This window comes from Lynx canadensis, chromosome B3 (assembly GCF_007474595.2).
Source record: "Lynx canadensis isolate LIC74 chromosome B3, mLynCan4.pri.v2, whole genome shotgun sequence".
NCBI lineage: Eukaryota > Metazoa > Chordata > Mammalia > Carnivora > Felidae > Lynx > Lynx canadensis.
The window spans coordinates 144,118,071-144,140,546 of NC_044308.2; the positions used below are offsets into that span (position 1 = coordinate 144,118,071).

A 22,476-nucleotide genomic window follows, 5' to 3' on the forward strand; every position below is an offset into this window, starting at 1 on the left:
GATTCCACAGGGGGCTGTGCACAGCTGTCGTCCATCCATTCCCTTTGCTGAACCATATGCCCTTGTTTGGGTCTAGCAGACTTCTTGTCCAATCTACTGATGATGGCCGTGAGGTTGAGGGTGCTGCTGGGGACGTCCCTGGCCCCGGCTTTGGTGAACAGGTGCACACATTCTGTTTCCCTGACTCGGCGTAGATGCACAGGGGCGGGGAAAACTCACCCTGGACTAAATGCTGCTTGGGTCCTTAACTTAAACGCAAGTCCCCAACTGATCTCACTGTTTCCAGGTAAGTTAACTGCCTCCCAGAACAACAATCAAGAAAATTTACAGAATATAAAAATAACCAGCACCAAAAAGATAAGCTTCCTGTCATCTGATTTCCCAGTATCAGGCATTCAACAAATAGGAAAAAAGAACCCATAAGGATAAGAGGAAGCAACGAGTTAAAACAGACCAATAATGACACAGATGAAAGAGGCGATAAGGACATGATCACAGAAACACAAATGGTCTAAACTCCCTGGTGAAATGGCAGAAATCGTCAGATTTGGTTAAAAAAACAACAACTCTATGCTATCTATAAGAAGCCCACTTTAAATATGAAGATAATATAGCGAAAGCAATAGGATGGAAAACGATACGCCATGTCAAACCAAAGGAAAGCCATATGGCTCTTAAAACATCAGATAAAATAGATGTCAGAAAAAGGACTATTATCAGAGATAAAAAGAGCAGAGGTCTATTAATCAAGAGAACATAACATAACAGATGAGGTTTATGCATCTGTAAGAGCTTCAACATACTTGAAGGAAAACTGAGCCACAAGGACAAATAGACAAATCCCCTCTCGCTCATTTCTACCTGGCTCTCAGCAGTCCCCACCTCACGCTGCCCTGGTGGTTTCAAGCTGCGTCCGCAGGCCCCTTCTGCAGTCAGCCAGCGGCTTGGCTTTCAACCGGGTGCCTCAACCCTTTGGCAAGGAAGCAGTTCCCAGCCCCCCAGCCCAGAGCAGGGACTGTATTTCCTGCTGGGCTCTATTCAATCCTGTTTATCAGCTGGGACGTAACAAGGCAGGGCCTCAACGGACCTAGAGACCCAGCGACGCCTTGCAAGTTACCAGCCTCAGGTGAAGGCTCCGTAGACTGTCGGGGACAGGGGTGGCCCCCTCGATTCTGCGGCAGGCTCACAGGAATCCGGGGTTGATGATTCTCAGGCCCATCCTTCCAAACATCTCCATCTGTGCCTACAGGTCATTCTGTTCCTGTCAGAGCCCCATCCTTGGTGTAAGAGACCTGTCGCATTTTCAGCTCTGCCACCCCTAAAATCAGATCCTAGGCTGACCTCCAGCATCCGTTCAAAGTATACCGGTGAGTGGGTTCCCACTCATTGGCAATTAGGGCTCATCCCATTGGGAACCCTGGGAAGTACCATGTGGAATGTTCCAGAGAAACTAGGCTGCTCGCCACCGGACTCTCCTTGCCTATTTGTTGAGGGAAGCCTTGGGAGTGACTGTAAAAGCCTGGGCACTTCCAGGGTGCCGTGGCCGTGGAGCAAGCACGTTCCGTGGCACCTGAGAAGGTCCTCAGGTGGTGAAGCAGAGACCGGCCAGCTGAGTCTCAAGCTGCCGCGATGCAGGGGTGATGCCCCCACAGCTCGGGGTGGACTCCGCTGGCCCGAGGGGAACGTCCGCGAAGGGGGTGAACACAGAGATGGCGCTGGAGGTCTTAACATCTTGGTGGCAGCATTACCTTAAACATTTCTTCCCTCTGGCCGCAGCGGACTGGGCGGAGAGCTCCGGGCCGTGTGTTCTGCCACGGAACCACGAGGAAGATGCGTTGTCTTGACGTCCACGTCGGGGCCCACATCGGGGCACCTGGGGTCTGGCACGGGGATGTCTGGGGGGTGGCTCTGAGAACTTGAACCCTGCCACTGGCAGATACGAGCCCCTGCCTCCGGCAGCAGTCTCAGAAGATCACACCCATTCTCTCCAACCCTCATGCCTTCAGACCAACAACCAGGGTCGGGACAAAGCGAGATCGTCGGTCTTGACTCGAGGGGACTAGCTTATCCGAGGAAGGAATTGCAGTGTCTGGCAAACGTGTGCCCGCAAGGACTGGGCAAAGTCAGGTAGGACTGGACCCGCGTGCTGGGACCAAGGGCTGGGGCAGAGCGTAAAGTGGGTATGGGGCCTCCGCTGACATAGGAGCATCCCCTTGTGACCGTGTGACCAGCGTCCTGGCAAGGGCACCTGAGACCGGTCCTAATGCATTTCTGGAGGCTGCATCAGGGTCCTGCTGTACATGAGGCAGACAGCTATGAACTTCCTCTGCAACACGCGGAAGGCTCAGGAAAGGGGAAATGTTAGGACAGGGTTTTCTTGTGACACCGGTGACTCTGCTCCCCAAGAGGTCCCAAAGGAGCCTCCCTAAGGCCACAAGGAATCCCCAGTGAGGGGGAGTCAGCATCTGCCCTATAGATATTTCCAAGCTTGTATTTATTTCTTCCGGCACGATTAGTCTGCGCTCCACAGTCCGTGCCTGATACACGGGGTGGCCGAGAGCCAGGTCTTTGCCAGCCCGCCCGCTGTCCACTGTTCCTGCTGGGTCTCGCTGATTTTTGCATGGAGTTCATTGTCCTCCCAAAACTCCTTGTAGGGGCCCCTGGGGGAGCTCAGTCGGTTAAGGGTTCGACTTGATTTCGGCTCAGGTCATGAACCTCTGGGTCGTGGGTTCTAGCCCCACATCAGGCTCTGCTCTGAGTGTGGAGCCTGCTTAAGATTCTCTCTCTCTCTCTCTCTCTCTCTCTCTCCCCCCCCCCATCTGCCCCTCCCCACCTCTGTCGGAGTACTTTGACACCCAGCCAGAATGAAGACACTGTTCTTAGGAGACGATCAGTGTTTGCTGCTACCCAGCACCGGTCTGGGCCGGTTTCAAATAACACGAATGGCTTCAACTTTTTATTCTGTTTTGTTCTTAGACTGCTTGCTTACGTAATGTGATTGGCACAGTGCCCAGCACCCTCTCCCCGTGGTCCAGCCCTGGGTCCAAAGGGGTGGAAAGTGTGGCTGGTCCGTTGGCTTTCCCCGGGGCTCTGCTTCCTAGACCAAGCATGTCAGGGCTTCCCGATCCTTCCCAGCCATGGTCCTGCCCTGCCCGCTCAGAAACAACCCCAGGGACACAGTCCTGGGCCCGAGTCAGAGAAAAGAGGGCTCTCCGGGTGGAGAGAGGAAGAGGAGGGACCGAGACCCACAGCGGTGGAAGATCAGGAAGGAGGCGGCCTGGCCGTTGTCTTCAGCAGGTGGCAGCGCTGGGCAGGAGGGCCGGAGGACAGAGAGGACCAGGGACGAACAAGCCAGTTCTTTCTTCAGACGCAAGGAACGTGAGGTCCTCCTCCTTTTGGACTCCAGGCCGAAAACTGTGCACAGTTTTGGACTCTGCACAACCACAAAATCCTGCTGGTCTAGAGACCAGGAGACAAAAGAAAGGAAGAAAGACTTCCCACCCCAGCTCATGAAGGGACAGCCCCCTTCCCCAGGCTCACCTTGACCTGCGGGACCTGAGCGGGGGGCTCTGGGAACTCAAAGGACTCGGGATGGGCCAGGGTTGGAAAAAAGGCAGTGGGAGGTGGCTATGTTCCTGATTGTTTGGGCCTCCCCACCAAGCTGAGGGTCCTCCCGGGGCAAGGACACTGACCTGAGCAGCGTCCCAGGGAGGGGCCAGGCTGTGGCCTGTGGACAAGGCCTGCTGGGGTCGAGGACGGGGATGATCAGGGCTACAGGCTGAATAAGTCCCAAGAAATAGAAATCACATAGGCAGCATTCTACGGTATCATGCAACGAAACCAGGTCTTAAAAATGAAAAGACCCTTCCACCGGGAAATTTTAATTGAAAACTCTTCAATATATCTAGAGACAAAAAGGAGATACAGACCCAGGGGCGCCTGGGTGGCTCAGTCGCTTAAGCATCCGACTCTTGGTTTCACCACAGATCACGATCTCAGGGTTCATGGGTTTGAGCCCCACATCGGGCTCCCTGCTGACAGCATGGAGCCTGCTTGGGATTCTCTCTCTCCCTCTCTCTCTCTCTCTCTGCCCCTCCCCTGCTTGTGCATGCTCTCTCTCTCTCAAAATAAATAAATAAAATTTAAAACAAGGAACTACAGACCCAAACTGCACATTTCTTTTACAATATATATAAAAATACTACCTATATGAGCCCAGGGGATCCGCTAAACACAGTGTTTAAATTCCTATGCAAGGTCGAGGTCACAGACCACAAACACAGATGTACAGGAGCTACTCTTTAATTTTCCAGAAAGGAGAATGAGGACAAGGAGGACAAAAAAAAGGAAAAAGAGAAATGACTGCTTCCAACTCTAGAGTTAACCAGAGGCCTGTCGGCTGTGATTTATTCACGTAGCCCGGAGGCAGCGGTACCTGAACGTCCACCCAAGACATTTCCTGCGACTGCTCTTCTGACACCAGGTGTGGGGGTCTCCACACCAGGCAAGTGTCCAGGTGTGCAGACACAAGTTAATTCTGATAATACATCAGACGGCAGCTGGGACTGCAGGAATCTTGAAGCTCTCCTCACTCAAACATCTGGGGTTCACGTCCATAGCCCTGGCTGGGTCCTCAGTAGAGTCGCTGGCTGGGACACCTGCACGTGGCCTCCCACAAGGCCTGGCCTACCTTATAGCTTGGTGGCTGGGTTCCAGGGTAAATGCCCCAGGCATTCCTTCTGATAGAAGAGTCCAGACTTCGGAAGGATTGGCTTCCTCCTGAATATCAGGCTGTCATTTATGAAGTGGCCACTGGGTGGGCACTGGGATCAGGGGCACCCAGATCCTTTGCCTTAGGTAGCTGCTGGAGTCACACAACTTCCACAGCCCGAGGTTCCCTGAAGCTACTGCTCACCTCCACCTCTGTTCAGGGCAGTCAGGGTTCTGCCAGACCCTGGGGGGACAAAGACAAATGTGGTTGGTCCTCTGCCATCAAGCCACTTGCCAATGAACAGACAAGACAGCTCTTGGCCACAGGAAGACTGTGATGTGCATCTTGGGAAAGAAAATGAGCAACAGACTTGGCGGCCTGAAAGAAGAATTTCGACAGATGGGAAGGACACTCCAGGTAGGTGGAACAGAACATACAAAGATGTAGAGACAATCTGACCAAATATCAACAATTCCATGTGAGTCAACCAACAGCAGGCACATGGGCAGGAGAAGAGCCCAGTGCAGCTAGATCAGTGGTTCTCAAAATATATTCAGTGGAATCCCAGGGACCTGAGATCCTTCAGGTGACCTGTGAGGTCAAAACTTTTCATATGCCCCTTTCGCTGAGTGGACATTTACACCAATGGCCCAAAAGCCATGGCGGATAAAGTTGCTAGAACCTTGGCCCACACCAAAGCAGTGGCACCAAATTCCACTAGTGTCCTTCACCACCATGTACCCACAGGAAAAAAAAAAAAATCCAGTTTCTCTTTAAAAAGTGCTGATAAAAGAGTAAAAATACTTACTCTTGTTAAATCTCAATTTGTGATTTACACAAAATTTGTGATGCATAAATTTTTAAGATCCCACATGCAGAAATACACAGTTCATACCTGGCCCTTGTATCGCACAGTGAAAGACAATGGCCGCCCTGAGGAAAAGCACTTGTGCAATTGACATTTGAGTTACAAGCTGAACTAGCTACTTGTTTCATGGAACACCACTTTTACTTGAAAGAATGACCCATGGACAGACTGTTCAGTTGTTGATGGCATGTTCTTGGAAATGAATGATGTGAGCTGGCCACTTCAAGGTAAACAACTGATGGTGTTTGTTGCCAATGATAAAATTTTGAGCTCTCGAGCAAAAATTGGGATTTTGGAAAACTTGTGTCTTCCACTGTGAGCCTGGGATTCCCAACAGCTATAGACTTTCCTGATGAAACTGATAGCTATGTGAACAAAGGTGCTTTATGGACAAGGTCTGATAAAACATGCTGACATCTAGATCCACATCACTGTGTGAACCTGTGTTTGCCAGGTGACAAACACTCTATGCTACAAAATCACATATGGGTAGAAGAGCCATTTCAAAGTGCAAAGTAGACCGAGGGGCTTTACTACAACAGGGCATGCAAATTTCATAAAATTCATCGAGCTGGTTTCAGAATGTACGTCCTAATCTTTAGTAAACGACCACCTGTCCAGGAAAGGTGTGATATCAAAGCAGACTGGCCATAATTTCCTAAAAGAGGCATTAAAATACCCTCTCTTTCCCCAATAGTAACTGGTCTATGAGAGGCTGGACCTTCCTTATACACTGCAGCCAAAACATGTCACAACACAGTGAACACGGCAGCCAATAAATGAGGATCTACCTGTCTCCTGGTAAGCCAGACAAAGATTTTGCAAAAATATAAAACAATGACACCCGTGTTGTTAAGTTTGTTGTTATTATTGCAGAAAATACTTAATTTCTCCATTTAAAAATCGCTATTTGCCATAATGTTAACATGTTACGGGTTTATTTTTTTTAATAAATTCATATACCTAAATTAGTGTTATTCGGTATGAATGTTAATTTATTTTCAAATCTATGTATTCACATATAAATAATATATTGTCATTTACTTTGTTTCTAGTGATTTAATAAGTACTGATTTTCCATTTTGGTGAATTACTATTTTAACCAATATTGTAGATGAATTACTAAATATTTATTGGCTTTAATTTCTAATATGGTAACTCTTAGATTTAACCACGTAAGCTACAGCACTGAAGTTCAGTGACTGTTCAGAGTAAAGGGGTCCTGAGATCAAGACGTTTGAGAACTGTGCTCGAGAGCACAAGGTGCGGGACCCAGGCTGGCCATGCCACATCTGCTACGGCAACTGGACCTTGATCCGGCTGTGCCCTTTGACCTGGTTCCCTCCACATCTCCAGAGCCACGGCCCTGGCCACCCTGCCCAGGGCTGGACCCTGCCCTCTCGCCTCCCCTGGAGGGATGCTCTGGAGACTTGCACCCTCAGTCACCTGGTGCAGAGCTGGGGGATCAGCGGCAGCAGCAGCAGGATCTTCCCTTGACCTCAACCTCCGAGTCCACAGAGCTGCGTGGCTGGTCCCGCACGCTAGGGAGCGAGGAGAGAGCTTCTGTGCACCTGTGGGCCTCTGGGTCTGTGCACCTGTGACCACGGGGTCCGCGTACCCAGGAGTGCCCACCAATGGAGTCTAGAGCGGTATCTTCCAGGGCGACTGGGACACTAGCACATTCCCCAAGTCTCCACCCGCCCTTCCCTCCGGGGACCCCTAGGCGACCTACCGGGGAGCCCTGGGAACTCTAGAACGGGTCAGGATGGGAGCACCCTGAGGGTGGCAGGGAGACCAGCCTCCCTTAAGACCCCAGGTGAGTGATGGTCCGGCACTGCCTGCCGTGTTTTGCTGGGGACTCTGGGCAAGTCCTGGCCCGGACCCTTGCTCTCAGGCCTCAGTTTCCCTCTCTGGGAATAGGGGTCAATGAGCTGTGAGACTCCAGCTTAGGGTTCTCAGTCTCTGGCAGCTACTGACCCTCCATACCCAGGGGCCCACGCTTTGGTGCGGCCTTGCCCCCACTGGGGCCCCTGGCAGCACCCCACCTCCGCAGGCTCACCCGTCCCCCTCTCTACCAACCCCCTCCCCAGCCCCTCATTCTCCTTCGTACCTCAGATAACCTGGGAATCTGTCCCTGAAGGAGGCCAGCCAATCATCCACGGTCTCCCTGCCCTTGTTCTCACTGAGCTGGAAGATCCCCAGGACGGGTCCCTCTGGGATGGCCAAGCCGGGACCCTGCCGGGAGCAGCTGGTACGTGAGCACGGGCCCTGTGTTCCCGGCTTCCGGTCTCTCCGGAGGACCCATTCCCCTTACCCACCTGCAGGCCCAGAGCCCAGGTCTACCCCTCAGGCCCCAGGGTGGGCGCTGCTGGTCAGAGCTGCCTGGTCCCGCCAAAGTTACCTCCTGAGCTCCCCACACCTGTCCTGGGAGGGCTTGCCTCCCCCCAGCTTGCGACATCCCAACCCTATCTCACAGTGTCGCCGTGGAAGCAGCTGGCCCCAGCCTTGTGTGTGGGATTCGAGGCCCAGTGCCAGCAGGTCTGAGTGTGGTTTGGGCGAGGACAGCACACCCGGCCCAGGCAAGGGGCCGGGAGAGACGAGAACCAGAAAGGGAGGACAAAGCGACCCCCTCCCAGCACCTGGCCTACCCGAGGGGTCCACGGCTCACCCCGTGCTTCCTGAAGATGTTGTCCAACTTCCAGATGTCCGTCTCCACCTGAATCCTCAGGCTCCCCCACTTCCTGGGCGCCAGCATCCTGAGGTGGGTGGCCAGGGCCTGGACATACTCCCCAAAGACCACCGTGTGCAAACTTTGCATGATGCTCTGCTCTCCACAAGACAAGATGGAGAGGCCCGAGTGAAAGCTGTCCCAGCACACGGTCTGGCTGGCCTTAGCGGTGCACCCTCGGGGATGGGGGGGGGGGGCGGGGAGGCGGATGCTACTCAAACTCCTCCAGCACGGGTCTGCGGAGGGCCTGTCCCCACCACCAGCCACATCGAACCCCTAACCGCCGGGTTCCAGGGGTGCCTGCTTCAGCTCCTCAGGGTGACCGCCAGCAAGTCAGTCCCCCCGAATCGGCCTCCTACCTCATACACGGGAGTGGAGTGCAGGCTGGGACAGCCCTCCAGGCCCTGCCACAGGGACTGCAGAGCATTGACCAGATCCCTCTCCTTCCTCCCGAAGTGGCCCCTCAGCAGATTCTGAGGACAGGAGGGTCGGATGTCACGGGGGCCCGCGGTGCCCAGGCCGGCCGTGCTCCCTCCCACCCTTGCCGGTCTCCTCCAGCCTCTGGGCCCCCGCCTCGCCCCACTGAGGGCACAGTCCTGGGCCAGAAGCTCACCCACTGTCTGTCCCAAAGCTCTGTCTACCCTCCTCCTGCCGATCTCTGAAAGCACCCCAGATTCAGACTGCAGCCCCTGACCCGAGCTCTTCCCTGGAGCCCTCCTGAGTCCCCCCGCGTCTCTCCCCTTTGTCCCCACAGGACTGGCCTGGCACCAGACCTCGATGATGCTTTCCCTCCAGATCAGACTCCCAAGACACGGGACTGGGGCCTGCTCAGTTCTCAGTGGACGCCACAGAGGATGGGCAGAGGGGCAAAGCCAGCCTCCTCGGTGTTACCAGGGTACCTGAGCAAGTCCCGTCCCCGCTACACCCCAGCCCTCCGGCGCCCCGTCTGCAGACGCAGCCTCATCGGCACCATCTGTAAAAGACGGTGCCAACGTCCAATCCATGAGGTCCGCCTGCCTGGAGCTCTGTGTGGAGAAAGACCCCGGGGCTCCAATCGGGCCAGAGCAGAACGGAATGCTGGGATTGAAGCCATGTCTGCCACAGCCCAGGGAGAGGCAAGGACAGGCTGCTGGTCACCCTGGGAGGACCAGACCTCCCCAGGGCTTGCCAGGTGCTCAACTCTGCAGAAAATCCAATGGCAGTTGTCTCAGGAGCCGGTCCCCAGGGGGAAAATGAACCACTGGCTAGAACTGCAGGAGTGGAGACCGACCACCAGTACCTCCCATCTTCCACCCAGGAGGCCCCCATGAGGACAGGGCCCTGAACCCCTAATCTGACTGGAAAATTCCCTCCTGTGGTTTCCACATCCTAGGAGGCCACCTCGCCCTCTCAGGGCTTCGGCTCCAGGGTCAGCCTCTGGGCATCCTCAGGGACCTCATCCTCTGGTGTGGCAGCCGCAGCTCAGGGGGAGACAAAGCCGGGCAGGCACAGCGGCTCTGGGACACAGTGAAGGGACTTCACCTGCCTGGGAATGCAGCCCGGTCAGAGCCGGGGTGGGGAGAGGGGAGCCAATGTCAGGCCTCAACTGGCCTGGCAGGAGAGCAATCACACAGGTGGAGAAAGGAAGAGGCAGGTCTGGCCAGAGGGGACAGAGGGAGGTACCCTCCATGAGGAGGGGGCCAGGCCTCATAAAGTGGCAGGGAGGCTAAGCTAAGCCCACTCATCGGACAGGACCCCTACCTCAGGTCAGACGGGAAGCTGGCCCTGCCCCTCTGCTGCAGACAGAGAAGGCAAGCTGGGGAAGGCGGGGGGGGGGGGGGTGGCTGGCCAGGAACATCTCTAGCCCATTCTGTCATCGCTGCCATGTCCCTCCCCAGCAAAGGCTCTGCTGGGCTGGGCAGAAGTCCAGGGAGACACGGGCAGGCGCCTTCTGCCTAGGTTTTCTAGGAGAAGAGACCCCACGCCAGTGCTGGGGCGGGGACGGCATCACCTGGCACAGGGCTCTGACTCTAAGCAGGAGGTGGTCCCGGCTGTGGCCCTCAATGGCGTGGATGGCACCCTGTACCGCGGTCACCAGGTCTGCAGGTGGAAAGCATGCCTGACTCAGCTCCTGCCACGTTTTCCTGTTGGGGTAACCAAAGGGGGTCCGTGGGGCCTGGCCCAGAGCCCTGCCACAGCCCCAAAGCTGCAGCACACCGGCCACACCCCTGCGCCTCTGTGCACCCTGGGACAGATGGGAGGCTGACGCTCCCTCATTTCTGCTGCCGTTGCTGTCTATCCCATCCCACTGTTTTTTCTCTCTGTACTTAGAGACTGTTGTATCCACGTGCCTTAAAATGCAAAAGGTACAGTGGAAAACTCCTCTCCCCACTTTTTTCACAAAGGACAGCAAATCCGGATCGTCCACTGCCTAGCCTGCCCGGGCCCACCGGCCCCGCCCACACCCGGGCCACGCCCCCACGCACCTGAGGATGCAGCAGTTTCCCAGCACGTGCACCTCGGGGAAGGCCCCCGCAGTGGCGTTCTGCTGCAGGAAGTGGACAGCCTTGTCCTGGTACCTGCGGGGTGAAGCGGGAGATGCAGCCCCTCCCACCGGCCGCAGGGCCCTCCCACCGGCCGCAGGCCCCGCCCACCGGCCGCAGGCCCCGCCCACCAGCCCCAGCCCCACGAGCCGGGTCCCTTCTCTGCTTTAACCGCCGCCTCCTTCACAGAACCACAAACGTGGGTGGCAGGGACCGAGATGTTGACAAGGCAGCCGGGGTTTACTTGGGCTGGCTCCGTGCCAGACCCGGCAGCCAGATGCTTCCTAAAGACATTTTCACCGAATGCCCTGGAGGACCGCTGGTGGCAGATGCTTGAGAACAGGATGGGGGTGGCTTTTCCCGTGGACTTGGAGCTGCGTCAGTGCTGTATCTGAGAAGCCCTCCCTCCCCGGCGGGTGAAGGGGAAGGCGGGCAGACGAGGCCGTGCCCTCCAAGCCCTGGGAGCGTCGGCTGAGGCCTGGGGGTGCTCTCAAGAAGGGGAGGCCGGCACCCCACGCCCGGGCTGGGCCACTGAAGCTGCTCCAAAGCAGAGAGTAGGGGGAGGCTCCGGGACAGCACACACCCCTGGCTCCCCAACAGCAGGACAGAAGGGGCGCCCTCACGAGTCTGAGTCCCTAGAACACAGATCAAACTGGCGGCCCAGGAACATTTTCTTAAACATTTAAAACCTGGCTGATTTCACCTAACAATCCCTATCCCTGGCCTCTCTTAAGTAACCTGCCTCACAGTCACCCTTTGTGGAGCCTGGCCCAGGTGAACACAGCCACTTCTGAAGTCTCCGGAGAAAGGGGCCTCGTGATGTGGTCTACACCGCGCTGTGCCCAAGGCATGCTTCTTAATCACAGGGGCCCAAGGACCCTGCAACACTGAGCCCAGCCCCAGCCCGTCGGGAAAGAGGCAGAGTCCCCACCCAAATCCTTAGCCTGGGACAGAGCTGGGTGTGTGGCTCGGGACTCTGACAGTGAAAAGCAGAGGAAATGGGGACACGGGCAGTCTTCCAGGTCCCTGGCCAAGGTTAGTAACCAAGATCATTTTTTATTAGTTATTTATTGGGGGGGAGGGGCAGAGAGAGAGAGAGAGAGGGAAGGAGAGAGAGAGAATCCCAAGCAGGCTCCAGGCTCAGTGCGGAGCCCAACGTGGGGCTCGATCCCACGAAATATGAGATCATGACCTGAGCCAAGATCAAGAGTGAGACGCTCAACCGACTGAGCCACCCAGGTGCCCCAAGATAATATTTTGATGAAACATTTTAAGAAATCAAAACCGATCCAAAACATCCAGAATGAGCAAAACATGAAGTTTTAGATAAAGACAGAATTCGACTTTGCATGCTCGTGACCGCCCTGCTGGGCTCCCCCTTCCTCCCAGTCCTGCTGTCCAGTACGGGAGCCCCAGCCCCAGGTGGTGTTTAAAGGTCAATTAACTAAAATTAAGTAAAAGTTAACTGCAGTCCCTCCATGGAACTAGCTTGACAGCCACGGGAGGCGGGAGACACCGTGTCAGAAGGTGCCACCATGGGACGTCTCCGCAGTCACACAGGGGCTGCCTCCAGAGCCAGGCGGGAGGTGGAGCAGGCCAGACTGGGGGCACCCAAAGCCAGTGCCCACCCCTTGCCCTGCTTCGGGAACTGGCCAAGCACCCGGTGGCCCGCGGGCGGAGGCTCGGCTAGCACTCTCACTGGGCTTCTGTGGACCCAGACACCCGTACCTCCTTCTCTAGGCAACGACCACCTTTTCACTTACCTGTTCAGAAACTTTGAAAATATTTCCAGAACCATGGCTTGAACTTGGCTAGTGACCGATGGTCCAATGGGTCTTGCTGCCGTTATAGCTTCTTCCAGCAGCTGCCAGTCAAAGCAAGTGGCCTCTCAGGGGGGAACCCAGGGACCAATGACACAGCCGGCGGACCCTGGGAGACCGTGTCCCCCCCAACTCTGTTATAGGAAGGGCTGACGCGCGGGAGCTGCACCCACACCCCTCCGCCGCTCTCCCGCTGCCGGTGGCACAGAGCAGACGCCTCCCGCCAGGCCCTCACTACCCCTCCCGGCCCCACCTGAGTTGCAGGCCTCTCTCCCTCGAACCCTCCAATCAGCCTGCAATCAGACAGCCTGAACGACCTCCTCATCCCCACGCGTGGCTAGGCTTCTCCTGTCTGGCCCAGAGGCTGCCGCCACCCCCCCCCCACGAAGCTGCCAGCTCCCCACCTGACACTCTGAACGGGGCTTGTTGGCATAAAGGCCTTGAGGATGCATAACATGTTTTCTCCCTCCAACTCTGAGCAGTCAAGAGAAGCAACAGAAACTCCCAGCACAGATCCTCTTTAAAAAAACAAACAAAAAAAAAAAACCCTCCCCCTCCCCACACACGGGGTGGCCTCTCCTCCGAGGCCAAACATCCCACACCCCCATGGCTGCTTGACCCTCTCGTCGAGGCATCCCCAGACACTGGTCTCTCTGCAGATCCTACCTGAGGCCCCGGGCAGTCTCGTGAGCTGAGACATTCCAGGAGGAGGCCTGTCTCCTGAAGATGCGCCCTGCAGCCCAGCACCGGGACCCCATCTGTTGTGCCTGCCGCCCTCAGTCACTGGCACCGTCCTTGCTGCACATGCGCCCGGCCACCCGTCCGTCAGTCATCGCCCCCCAGCACCCCATCCTTCCAGGCACCCCCCCACACACCAGGCGGGGCGCTCAGGAAGGGGCCAGGGACCCACGTGGTGGGCCGGAAAGACTCTGACTGGCGAATACCTGGAAGATTTCAAGGAACGTTGGGTGGGAGAACGGGGCCCACTTTTTCTGATCGCAGATCAGGACATTTTCTAGAGTCTCCTCCAGCCTTTCCTGCCCAGAAAACAGTAAAAGCAACTTTGATCCCCAGGCTTCTCTCCAGGGCTCCGCCCCAACTGAGGACAGGAGAGCGAGTAAGAACCAGAGCCCGCCCAGGAACTCCCCCCTTGACCAGCAGCCTGAAATCCGCCCACCAACGAGGGACCCAGGTCTGAGTAAACCCTCCCCTTCACAGCCCCCGGCCCTCTGTGCATCAGCGTCTAGATACACCCTCCTCCTCGTTCCTGGCCAGGCCATCGCTCCCACCCCCGTCCGCTCATCTGCCTGGGGGTGATGGGCACCTCCCACTCGTGGACAGCAGAACCCATCGGCGGGCGTGGGCTGAGAGCTGAGAGGGCCGCCAGGGTCCAGAGACACGCAGTCTGGGGACACAGGGACCACGGACCACTGGGGACCAGGTTGCACCAGGGAGCCCCAGGGCCCTGGAGACCAGCTCCCGGCCAGAAGAAACCTGAGTGTGACCTCTCAGGCCCGACCCCAGGCAGTGACAGAGGCTGTCCCTAGCAGGTCCCCCCAGGGGAAGCCGTCCTCCTCACCCGGCTGGCCACACGGCCGACACAGTGCGGCCGGGGGAGGGGGGCGTCCTCAGGTCGGCTGCCCAGACTCCCACTTGGGTCTCCTTCCTAGCCCAGGTACCTCCATCTGAAGGCCCCTGGCGGGCCGTGGCCTTCCTGTCTGCGGAAAGGGGCAGCCTGGAAGCTGACTGTCTCCACCAGCTCAGCCCTCGGTACCTTTTCCCTCCCAGCCCTGCCAGAGGCTCATGTCTGGCTGCCTGCCCGACGCCACTGACGGCGGCTGCTAGCCCTCACCCGACACGGGTGCCCGGCATCGCGCCTCTCGCGGGCATCGCCGCGCCACGACCCGGAAGGCGGCACCGTTGCTCGCGCTCTGGCTGCCTGTGTGAATTGCCCGCCGGACACCGCAGCGCAGCCCTTGACGGCCGGAGCGTGGAACAGCGAGGAGTGAGGAGCCCCGTCTTCCCTGACCCGGCCCAAACTGCGACGCCACGGTTTGGGGGAGAGCCGTGAAGGACAAGGGGCCTCAAAACTCAGAGCCCTGAGTTTGCCGGCGAGGAAAGGGCCGGGCACTTGCGCAGCAGCTACTGGAAAATTCCCGTTAGGCCGATACCGATTCTCTGCCTCACGGTCGTAAAGCTTAGTTTCTCGGTCTGTTAGCTGAGATAGGCAGAAAGCTTCCCTGCGTCCCAAAACATCTCTTCCGCCGGTTCCCGTGACACTAGACGTGTCTGTGCCACGGCCAGGGATGCCGTTATGGGAGGTCACGTCTGTTAAAAGCGATCATAGGGGCGCCTGGGCGGCTCAGTTGGTTGCACGTCTGACTTCAGCTCAGGTCATGCTCTCAAGGTTTGTGAGTTCGAGCCCCGCATCAGGCTCTCTGCTGTTAGCACAGAGCCCTCTTAGATCCTCTGTCTCCTTCTTTCTCTGCACCTCCCCCACCTACACTCTCTCTCGCAAATGAATAAACATGAAAACAAAAAAAAAGACCACAGTAGGAAATTGCGACGTCCCCTTAGGTCCTCTCCGTCTGCCAAGGATTAACCGTATGCACCCACCTTGGGGCAGCCGGCTTTCCACCCGAGGCTCGCCGGCCCTGCTCTGTAGCCACCGGCGTGGAAGTGGCCAGACTGCGCTCACTGGTCAGGACAGTGACCTCTGGTCTGGCGCGCTCTCTCTGGGCCCGCGATACACCTCACACCTCAGACCCACGGCACGTGGTTACTTCCCACGTGACAGTGCTCAAGGGCCAGAATCGGCACGGCATCGCCCCTGCAGCCCTACCCGGGGCCCGCCCTGGCCCATCCCCTTCCCTGTTGTCCCCCAGCCAGATGTGGGACAAGGAGACCTCGGGTGGTGGAGACTCCTGGACCCATTTACCTGGATCAGCCCCACCAGCTTCTTCTGCACTTGGGACATCCAGGTCACAAACATCATGGAGTCCAAGAGGTACCCGGCCGTGGGCTTCTGGGAGGTGGAAGGTGCATTCGGAAGCGTCTCCCTGCCGGGTTGGAAGGAACCGCGAGGGGCACAGAGCTGAGCTGGGGTTGGGGGAGGGACTGGGCTGTGGAGGACAGCTCAGCGCTAAGGGCAGGGGACTCCAGGCCGGGCCTCGCCCCCTCCCCAGCCTGTGCTGCCCCCCCCCCTCGCCCCTGCACAAGGCCCGGTGACTAGAGAGGGCAGCTGGGTTGAGAAACCAGAGCCAGAGGCTCTGTTGGCGTAGACCAGTCTCTGGTCACACACAAGTGTGGACCGTGAGCCCCCCCCACACACACACACAAAAACACACCCTAACATGCTAACGCACCGGCACATACACACGACAAGCACACTGACACGCGTGTGTCCCCCAGGCTGGGGCTGCAGCTGCCTTCTCCGGCCACCAGCCCCGCCCAGGTGGCCCCTCGAAAGGCTCTGTGTCGACCGCAGCCCTGGCCTGGGGGCCCTCACCCAGGACCCCAAGCTCCTCCAGGAGGACTCACCCCAGCTGCCCAAACAAGGTCGTCCTGCCCCAGGCATACAGCACGCAGCAGCTGTTCCAGCTGGCGCCGCAGGAGTGCTTGAGCTCCAAGAGGCGGCTGAGGAGGACCTCCTGGAAGCAGGTGCTGTAGATCGTCCAGAGGCGGGCCCCCAGCCGGCTCGCCCTCAGCGACCCCAGGCCCTGTCTCACAGCCTCCTCTAGCTTCTCCAGGAAAGGGCCCAGCTTGTCCCTGGGGTCCCAGGTGGGCACTCGGGCCTCAGCGTCATTTCTCAGCAGCCTCTCCAGCTGACTGCCCCAGGTGGCGACTGTGCCGTCCTCGAGGGTACCGGCCTCCGGGCTCGGGGGCTTGTCCTGTGTGTACTCCACAGTGTCCAGCACCGCCTGGAGCTTCAGCTCCAGCTCCCGGCCGAGCCTGACGCCCTCCAGAGCCTGCTGGACCGCCTGCCACATGCTCTGGGCCAGAGCCTGGTACTGGGGGCCGCGGTCCTGCCCTTCCCATGCTGACGCGGAGACGCTCAGGTAGGCTTCCAGAAACTTCCCCTCCTGCACCAACTGTTGGAAGCCTGGAAGAAAAGAACCCAAAAGGATGGCTCAGCGGAGGGACTCGGAAGAATGGGGGAAACCGGGGAGGGGGAGGGGCGCCCGCCCAGGATTCTTCCCCAGAGTAGGGTGGGTGTGGGCTGAGCTGGTGTCAGGGGAACCACGCACGAAGATGAGGCAGTGGCTTGAAGAGCCTTTGGGGACGGGGCTCCTTGCGGCCAGTCAGGATCAGCAGGGCACGAGTTTGTACGAGGGTCGCAGAAGACTGGTAGGCTTTCCACCGTGTCCCCCTTGCAGCAGGAAAGCTGAACACGAGCGGTTCCTTCCCATGAGCCTCTAAGCGCCCAGGGCGATGCACGGTCTGCGCTTTCATCAGCGGTGCATTGTCAACCCGACATTGAGGCAGCAAAGGCGCTTTCCCGACCAGAGGCACGGACAGGGGGGTCCAACAGAGGTAGTAGGAAATAGTGTCAAAGGAATGCCCGTCAGGACCACGTGGAGGGCTCGCTGAAGCCCAGGTTGGAATGTGCATCTGGGACAGGTTCCCAGGGGGTGCCAACAGTGCTGGTCCTCTGCCAGGAGGGAGGGATGCGAAGGTGAGAATTCCGCCTTGGGTCCCAGAGGAGCGTCAGCAAGACACTGCAGCCTGTAGCTGCAGGAGGCGGGCTCTGATGAGACTCAGATGGGAGAGAGGAATTGGGAGACAGGGCTGTCCAAAGCACTTGAACCCTTGGACACTGATTCTTATGGACCTCAACTTGGAGGGGCAGTTTTGAACTTTAAATTCTCCCTGGAAGCTTCAGAACGAGAAGGCAGGTATATTTCAAGTTGGGGCGCAGAATGCCTTCCTGTCGTCAAGGGCGAACGCGTGCCCCTCCCCCCATTTCCTATTCTTCCTTTCTCCTAGCAAGAATGAACGTGTGATGCCAGGAGCTGGGCAGCCGTCTTGGGCCACGAGACAGGAACCCCATGTGGAGGATGGTGGAGGGGTCCGATGGAGGGGTCTGTGTCCCTGATCGCGGAGGAGCCCTGGACCACCTACCCAAATCTTCCACGAGAGAAGCACGTTTTATCTTGCTTTATCTTAAGCCACTGTTTGTTGGGCGTCTCAGCGAAAGCAGCTGAACTTATAACAATACAAAGAGTTGAGGAGGAGTGGAATGTGGGATGGAAATTATTTTGCCCCAAGCAGCACAGCCTTTGACAGCCTTGAACTATTCTGAAGGTGGAGATTCCCTGTCTACTTCTCATAGATGGCTCCCTGTGGACAGTAATTAATTAGATTGGATGTGGAAATAGGAACCGTGACCCCTGGAATCTCTGTGCTGTCACCAGGTGCAGGGGCTACCTGGACATCATTCCCCTTCCTTCCAGAGCTGTGCCGTCCAGCACGGCAGCCCCGAGCCACCCGTGGTTACTGAGCACTGAAAACGTCAAACCTGAGCTGTGCTGTCAGCGTAAAACACACACCAGATTTCCAAGACTTAGCAGGGGGGAAGAAAAAGAATGTAGCATACCTTAATTTTAACACCGATTGAACGTTGAAACATGTTGAAATAACTACCTTAGCTCTATTGGGCTGAAGAAAAGACATTACTAAAGTTAATTTCACCCGTTTCTTTTTCAATGCTTCCTGTGACTCCTGAGAACTTGAAATCACCGCCCGGCTCACACTCGATCTCCTCAGGCAGCACTAGCCTAGAATATACTTGCCCCTCTCCCTCCAACATGGGATTCCGATTTATCCCACACCAACCTGGCTCTTTTCTGGGCAGGGGGCCACGATCTGCCCCCCCACCCCCCTCCCAAAACAGAAGACCTGCCCTTACAACGTCCTGAGGTCTCGACTGCGTTGCTATTTCTTAGCAAGAATATTGGTGGGGTCGGGCCGAGCCGGTTCGCTCTGTTCTGGGGCTTCTCTCACTCCCCAGCACGCGTCAGAGCCCCCGTGCGCTTAGCAGCCCGGCCCCGTGACGGCTGTCGTGTGGCGGGGGGTGATGGTGAGCAAGCCGGCCCCCCTCCCCTCGTGGGGCCCTCCAACCCTCCGAGTGACACCCAGGAGGGTGGCACGCCGTTCGTATTGAAAGAAAGGCCGAGTGAGCAAGCAAAAGATGGGGAAACAGTACAAAGATGCGAAGACGACGCCCATACCTTGGGAGGTTTCGTCCAGAGGAATGACACTCTGGGGCCCTTTGTTTGTGTGCAGTCCTTTCAGAAACCCGGTAATCCTCCTTAGGTCCAAAGGATGGCCTCTGGGCTGTCGTCTCGGGTGCCCCTGAGGCTCAGCGAGCAGGATTTGTCCACACTCGCTCCCAGCTTCTTCCCCTCCGAGCCTGGATTTCCTCCTGCCCCAGAAGACCTTCCTGTGGACTAGATCCATCCCACTGCTCTTGTGCCTGGCAGCGGCTTGGCCCCACCGACACCTGGCACGGCCTCTGAGTCACGGGGCGTGTTACTCTCTCTCTCTGCCGAACAAAAGAAATAGGAGGAAGTGGGTGACTGCCAGAGAAATTTCCTCTTGTGTTTAAAAATATGGCTGTTTATGCTTTTGAGAAGTCCCCAAATCTCACTGCCCAGGGCAAAGAGGTGGTAGTCTCACTGTTTAGTCCAGGAATGTTTCCCTGACATCTTGAGCCAACCCCAGGTCGGAGCAAAGGCCGGGAAGTCGGGCAGAGCACGTGAAGCCTGTGGTCACAGTGGACCCCCATCACCACCACCACCACACTCCCACCCCACCGTTGCTGTCGAAAAGTGAGAATAAACTCTTGTTTGGATTTTTGAATGTTTATTTATTTATTTTGGAGAGCGCGCGCGAGCAAGTGGGGGAGAGGCAGAGAGAGAGGGAGACAGAGAATCCCCAGCAAGCTCCATGCTGTCGGCACAGAGCCCGACGTGGGGCTCGAACCCACAAACTGTGAGATCGTGACCTGAGCCGAGATCAAGAGTCGGACGCTTAACCGACTGAGCCGCCCAGGCGCCCACTTGTTCAGATTTTTTAAAAGCCTGTCATTTGGGGCGCCTGGATGGCTTAGTCGGTTGAACATTGGACTCTTGGTTTCGGCTCAGGTCATGATTTCACTGTGAGTTCAAGCCCCGCTTCAGGGTCTGTGCTGACAGTGTGAGCCTGCTTGGGATTCTCTCTCTCCCTCTCTCTCTCTCTCTCTGCCCCTCCCCCACTTGTGTTCTCTCTCTCTCTCTCTCTCTCTCTCTCTCTCAAAATAAACAAACTTGAAAAAAAAGTCTGTCATTAACAAAGAAATTACTCATAGCTATTTTTTTTTTAAACAGGCTTTAAAAATACGGAACACTTCCCAAATTTGTGTCATCCCTGCACAGGGGCCCTGCTCATCTTCTCGGTGTCATTCCAATTTTAATGCATGTGCAGCTGAAGTGAGAGCTCTTTTTTTCATTATTATTACAGCAAAGCACAGACAACATAAACTTTACCATTCGAACCATCTGTAAGTGTACAAGTCAGGGGTATTGAGCAACACCCTTCCAGTAAGGTCTGCAAACATCACCACCATCCATCCCCAGGACTTTTTTTGTCATTCCAAACGAAAACTGCCCCCGTTAAATGTGAACTTCTGTTCCCCCGGCCCCGGCTCCCGGCGACCACCCTACCTGCTGTGTCTGTGATTCTGACCACTCTAGGGACCTCACATAGGTGGAACCATGCAGTGTTTATCCCTCTGTGACTAGCCTAATGTCCTCAAGTTTCATCCTTGACGTAGCAGGTGTCAGAATAATGCTCCATCGTATGGATAGACCCGCTTTGTTTGTCCACGTATCTGTCCGTGGACCCTTGGGTGGCTTTTGGCTACTGTGAATGATGGTGTTCTGGACACATGTGTGCACGTGTCTGTTCAAGTCCCTGCTCTCAGTTTGTAGCTCTGGTTTCTTTTTCACCGACAGAGGAAGTATCCCCGCTGTGGTTCCGAAAGCCTCACGTACCTTGGACGTGCTCACTGCCCGAGTAGGTGGGTGGCATCCTCGAGAAGCCACCGCTCGCCTCCCAGGAGGCTTCACGGGGACACTGCCGCCAGCGGCATCGCCCAAACCCTGGAGCGGCTTCTGTCCAGTGTGGTGTGAGGTAGGGATCCGGTGCCGTCTTTCTCCGTGGGGAGAACCTGCTTTCTAGTGGTGGTTACCAAACAGTGTCCCCTCCCCCGTGCCCTGATTTGACAGGCCAGCTCTGTCTCCTGCATCCAACATGGAAACTTGGATCCGCAGCAACCCAGATGGCAGCTTTAACCACTAGCCAGAGAGCTCCGAGGATACATTCAGAGTCCCCTACCTGGACCCCATGTATCCCATGGGAATTTCCTGTTGCTACTGTAACAAATTACCACCAGCTTAGCGACCTAAACCATGCAAGTTGCAAGTTTTCTTTGCTGCTGTTCCAGAGGTCAGAGATCTGGTTGGGCGTCTCTGGGGTGTGTTCCTTCCTCCCGCAGCCCTGGGAGGGAACCTATTTCCTGCTTTACCACCCTCCTGATGCTGCCCGCGCTCTTAGGCTCACAGGCCCTTCCTCCAGTCTGCAGATGCAGCAGTGGCTGGCTCGCATCTGGTCTCAGCTCTGCCTCACTCTCCCCCTGGTAGGGACCCTGGGATGGCATCAGGCCACGAGACAGGCCAGGGTGGGCTCCTCTGTGAGGTCAGCTCATCAGCAACCTTATTTCTGTCGCATCCTCCGCTCCCCCTTTGCGGTGGAAGGGGGAGCCGTCAGGCGGGCATCGCTGGGGGGCGCTATTCTGCCTACAGCACACCCCCTTGGGAACAGCCTCCCCTCTCTCCTCAGCTTCACGGGGTGACTTCCCAAAGCACTCAGCATCTCCACGCTCTAGAGGCCAAGGGCAGGCCGCCAAAATGGCGTGTTGATTATTTTACATTGAAGCTGCTTGGGAAGCTTCCGGTATAAGGTCACTGAGACCCTCCCCTGTCCCCAGAAAGCAGGATGTAAACCTCCCACATGAAACGTGTCCCGTCGGTACTGAGAAGCAAAACAACACCCTTATCACCAGAGACAGAAAAGCTAGAGCCAAGAAGGCCGTAGCGACAACCATGTTATATTCTGCTGATCTCGTACCTCGGTCCAAATTCCACTTAGAATTCTTTACTAGTCAAAGCTCCCAGACACTGAAAGAGGGACCCTTTCACACCACTGGTGAGAACGCAAACTGGGGCAGCCACACTGGAAAACAGAGCGGAGGTTCCTCAAAAAAATTACAAATAGATCTACCCTACGACCCAGCAATTGCACTACTAGGCATTTATCCACGGGATGCGGGTGTGCTGTTTCGAAGGGACACACGCACCCCCATGTTTATAGCAGCCCTGTCGACAATAGCCAAAGTCTGGAAAGAGCCCACATGTCCATCAATAGATGGATAAAGAAGATATGGTATATATACACAATGGAGTATTATTCGGCAATCAAAAAGAATGAAATCTTGCCATTTGTAACTATGTGGATGGAACTAGAGAGTATGATGCTAAGCGAAATTAATCAGAGAAAGACAGATATCATACGAGTTCACTCATATGAGGACTTTAAGACACAGAACAGATGAACATAAGGGAAGGGAAGCAAAAATAATATAAAAACAGGGAGGGGGACAAAACAGAAGAGACTCTTAAATATAGAGAACTGAGGGTTGCTGGAGGGGAGGTAGCTGGGGGCACGGGCTAAATGGACAAGGGGCAATGAGGACACTTGTGGGGTTGAGCACGGGGTGTTATATGTGG

At 56.4% G+C, this 22,476-nt stretch overlaps 1 protein-coding gene, 1 long non-coding RNA gene and 1 other non-coding gene across 6 annotated transcripts; all 3 read right to left on the bottom strand.

The window, feature by feature from the left end:
- Window positions 1-2,942: 2,942 nt before the first annotated feature.
- LOC115516899 lies at window positions 2,943-3,997 on the bottom strand. Its single transcript, XR_003969701.1, has 2 exons — window positions 3,693-3,997; window positions 2,943-3,459 (listed from the first exon to the last, which is right to left on the bottom strand). It is a non-coding gene; the product is annotated as an uncharacterized LOC115516899 (long non-coding RNA).
- Window positions 3,998-4,286: 289 nt separating this feature from the next.
- On the bottom strand, window positions 4,287-21,005 carry LOC115516900. 4 transcript variants are annotated; one of them, XM_030320062.1, is made up of 13 exons: window positions 20,683-20,996; window positions 18,880-19,193; window positions 16,190-16,751; window positions 15,588-15,708; window positions 13,594-13,686; window positions 12,593-12,693; window positions 10,773-10,865; window positions 10,298-10,430; window positions 8,667-8,780; window positions 8,248-8,403; window positions 7,690-7,814; window positions 7,026-7,120; window positions 4,287-4,954 (listed from the first exon to the last, which is right to left on the bottom strand). In XM_030320062.1, exons 2-12 carry the CDS (start codon window positions 19,106-19,108, stop codon window positions 7,045-7,047), a joined length of 1,803 nt encoding a protein of 600 aa, XP_030175922.1. In that variant the 5' UTR covers window positions 19,109-19,193; window positions 20,683-20,996; the 3' UTR covers window positions 4,287-4,954; window positions 7,026-7,044. The 4 variants fall into 4 exon arrangements, 3 of the variants coding, with proteins under 3 accessions (XP_030175922.1, XP_030175923.1, XP_030175924.1); XR_003969702.1 differs by lacking the exon at window positions 7,690-7,814 and having other exon boundaries at window positions 20,683-21,002; XM_030320063.1 differs by lacking the exon at window positions 13,594-13,686 and having other exon boundaries at window positions 20,683-20,995.
- LOC115517354 lies at window positions 20,022-20,128 on the bottom strand. The gene has a single exon (XR_003969816.1). It is a non-coding gene; the product is annotated as a U6 spliceosomal RNA (small nuclear RNA).
- Window positions 21,006-22,476: the final 1,471 nt, after the last annotated feature.

Excerpts from the sequence above, each read along its gene's own strand:
- LOC115516900 (XM_030320062.1), bottom strand. The coding sequence starts at position 19,108 with ATGGATCTAGTCCACAGGAAGGTCTTCTGGGGCAGGAGGAAATCCAGG. Across the intron at positions 8,781-10,297 it reads GAGTCAGAGCCCTGTGCCAG|AATCTGCTGAGGGGCCACTT; the intron begins GTGATGCCGTCC and ends TCCTGTCCTCAG. Across the intron at positions 7,815-8,247 it reads ACATCTTCAGGAAGCACGGG|GGTCCCGGCTTGGCCATCCC; the intron begins GTGAGCCGTGGA and ends TGCTCCCGGCAG.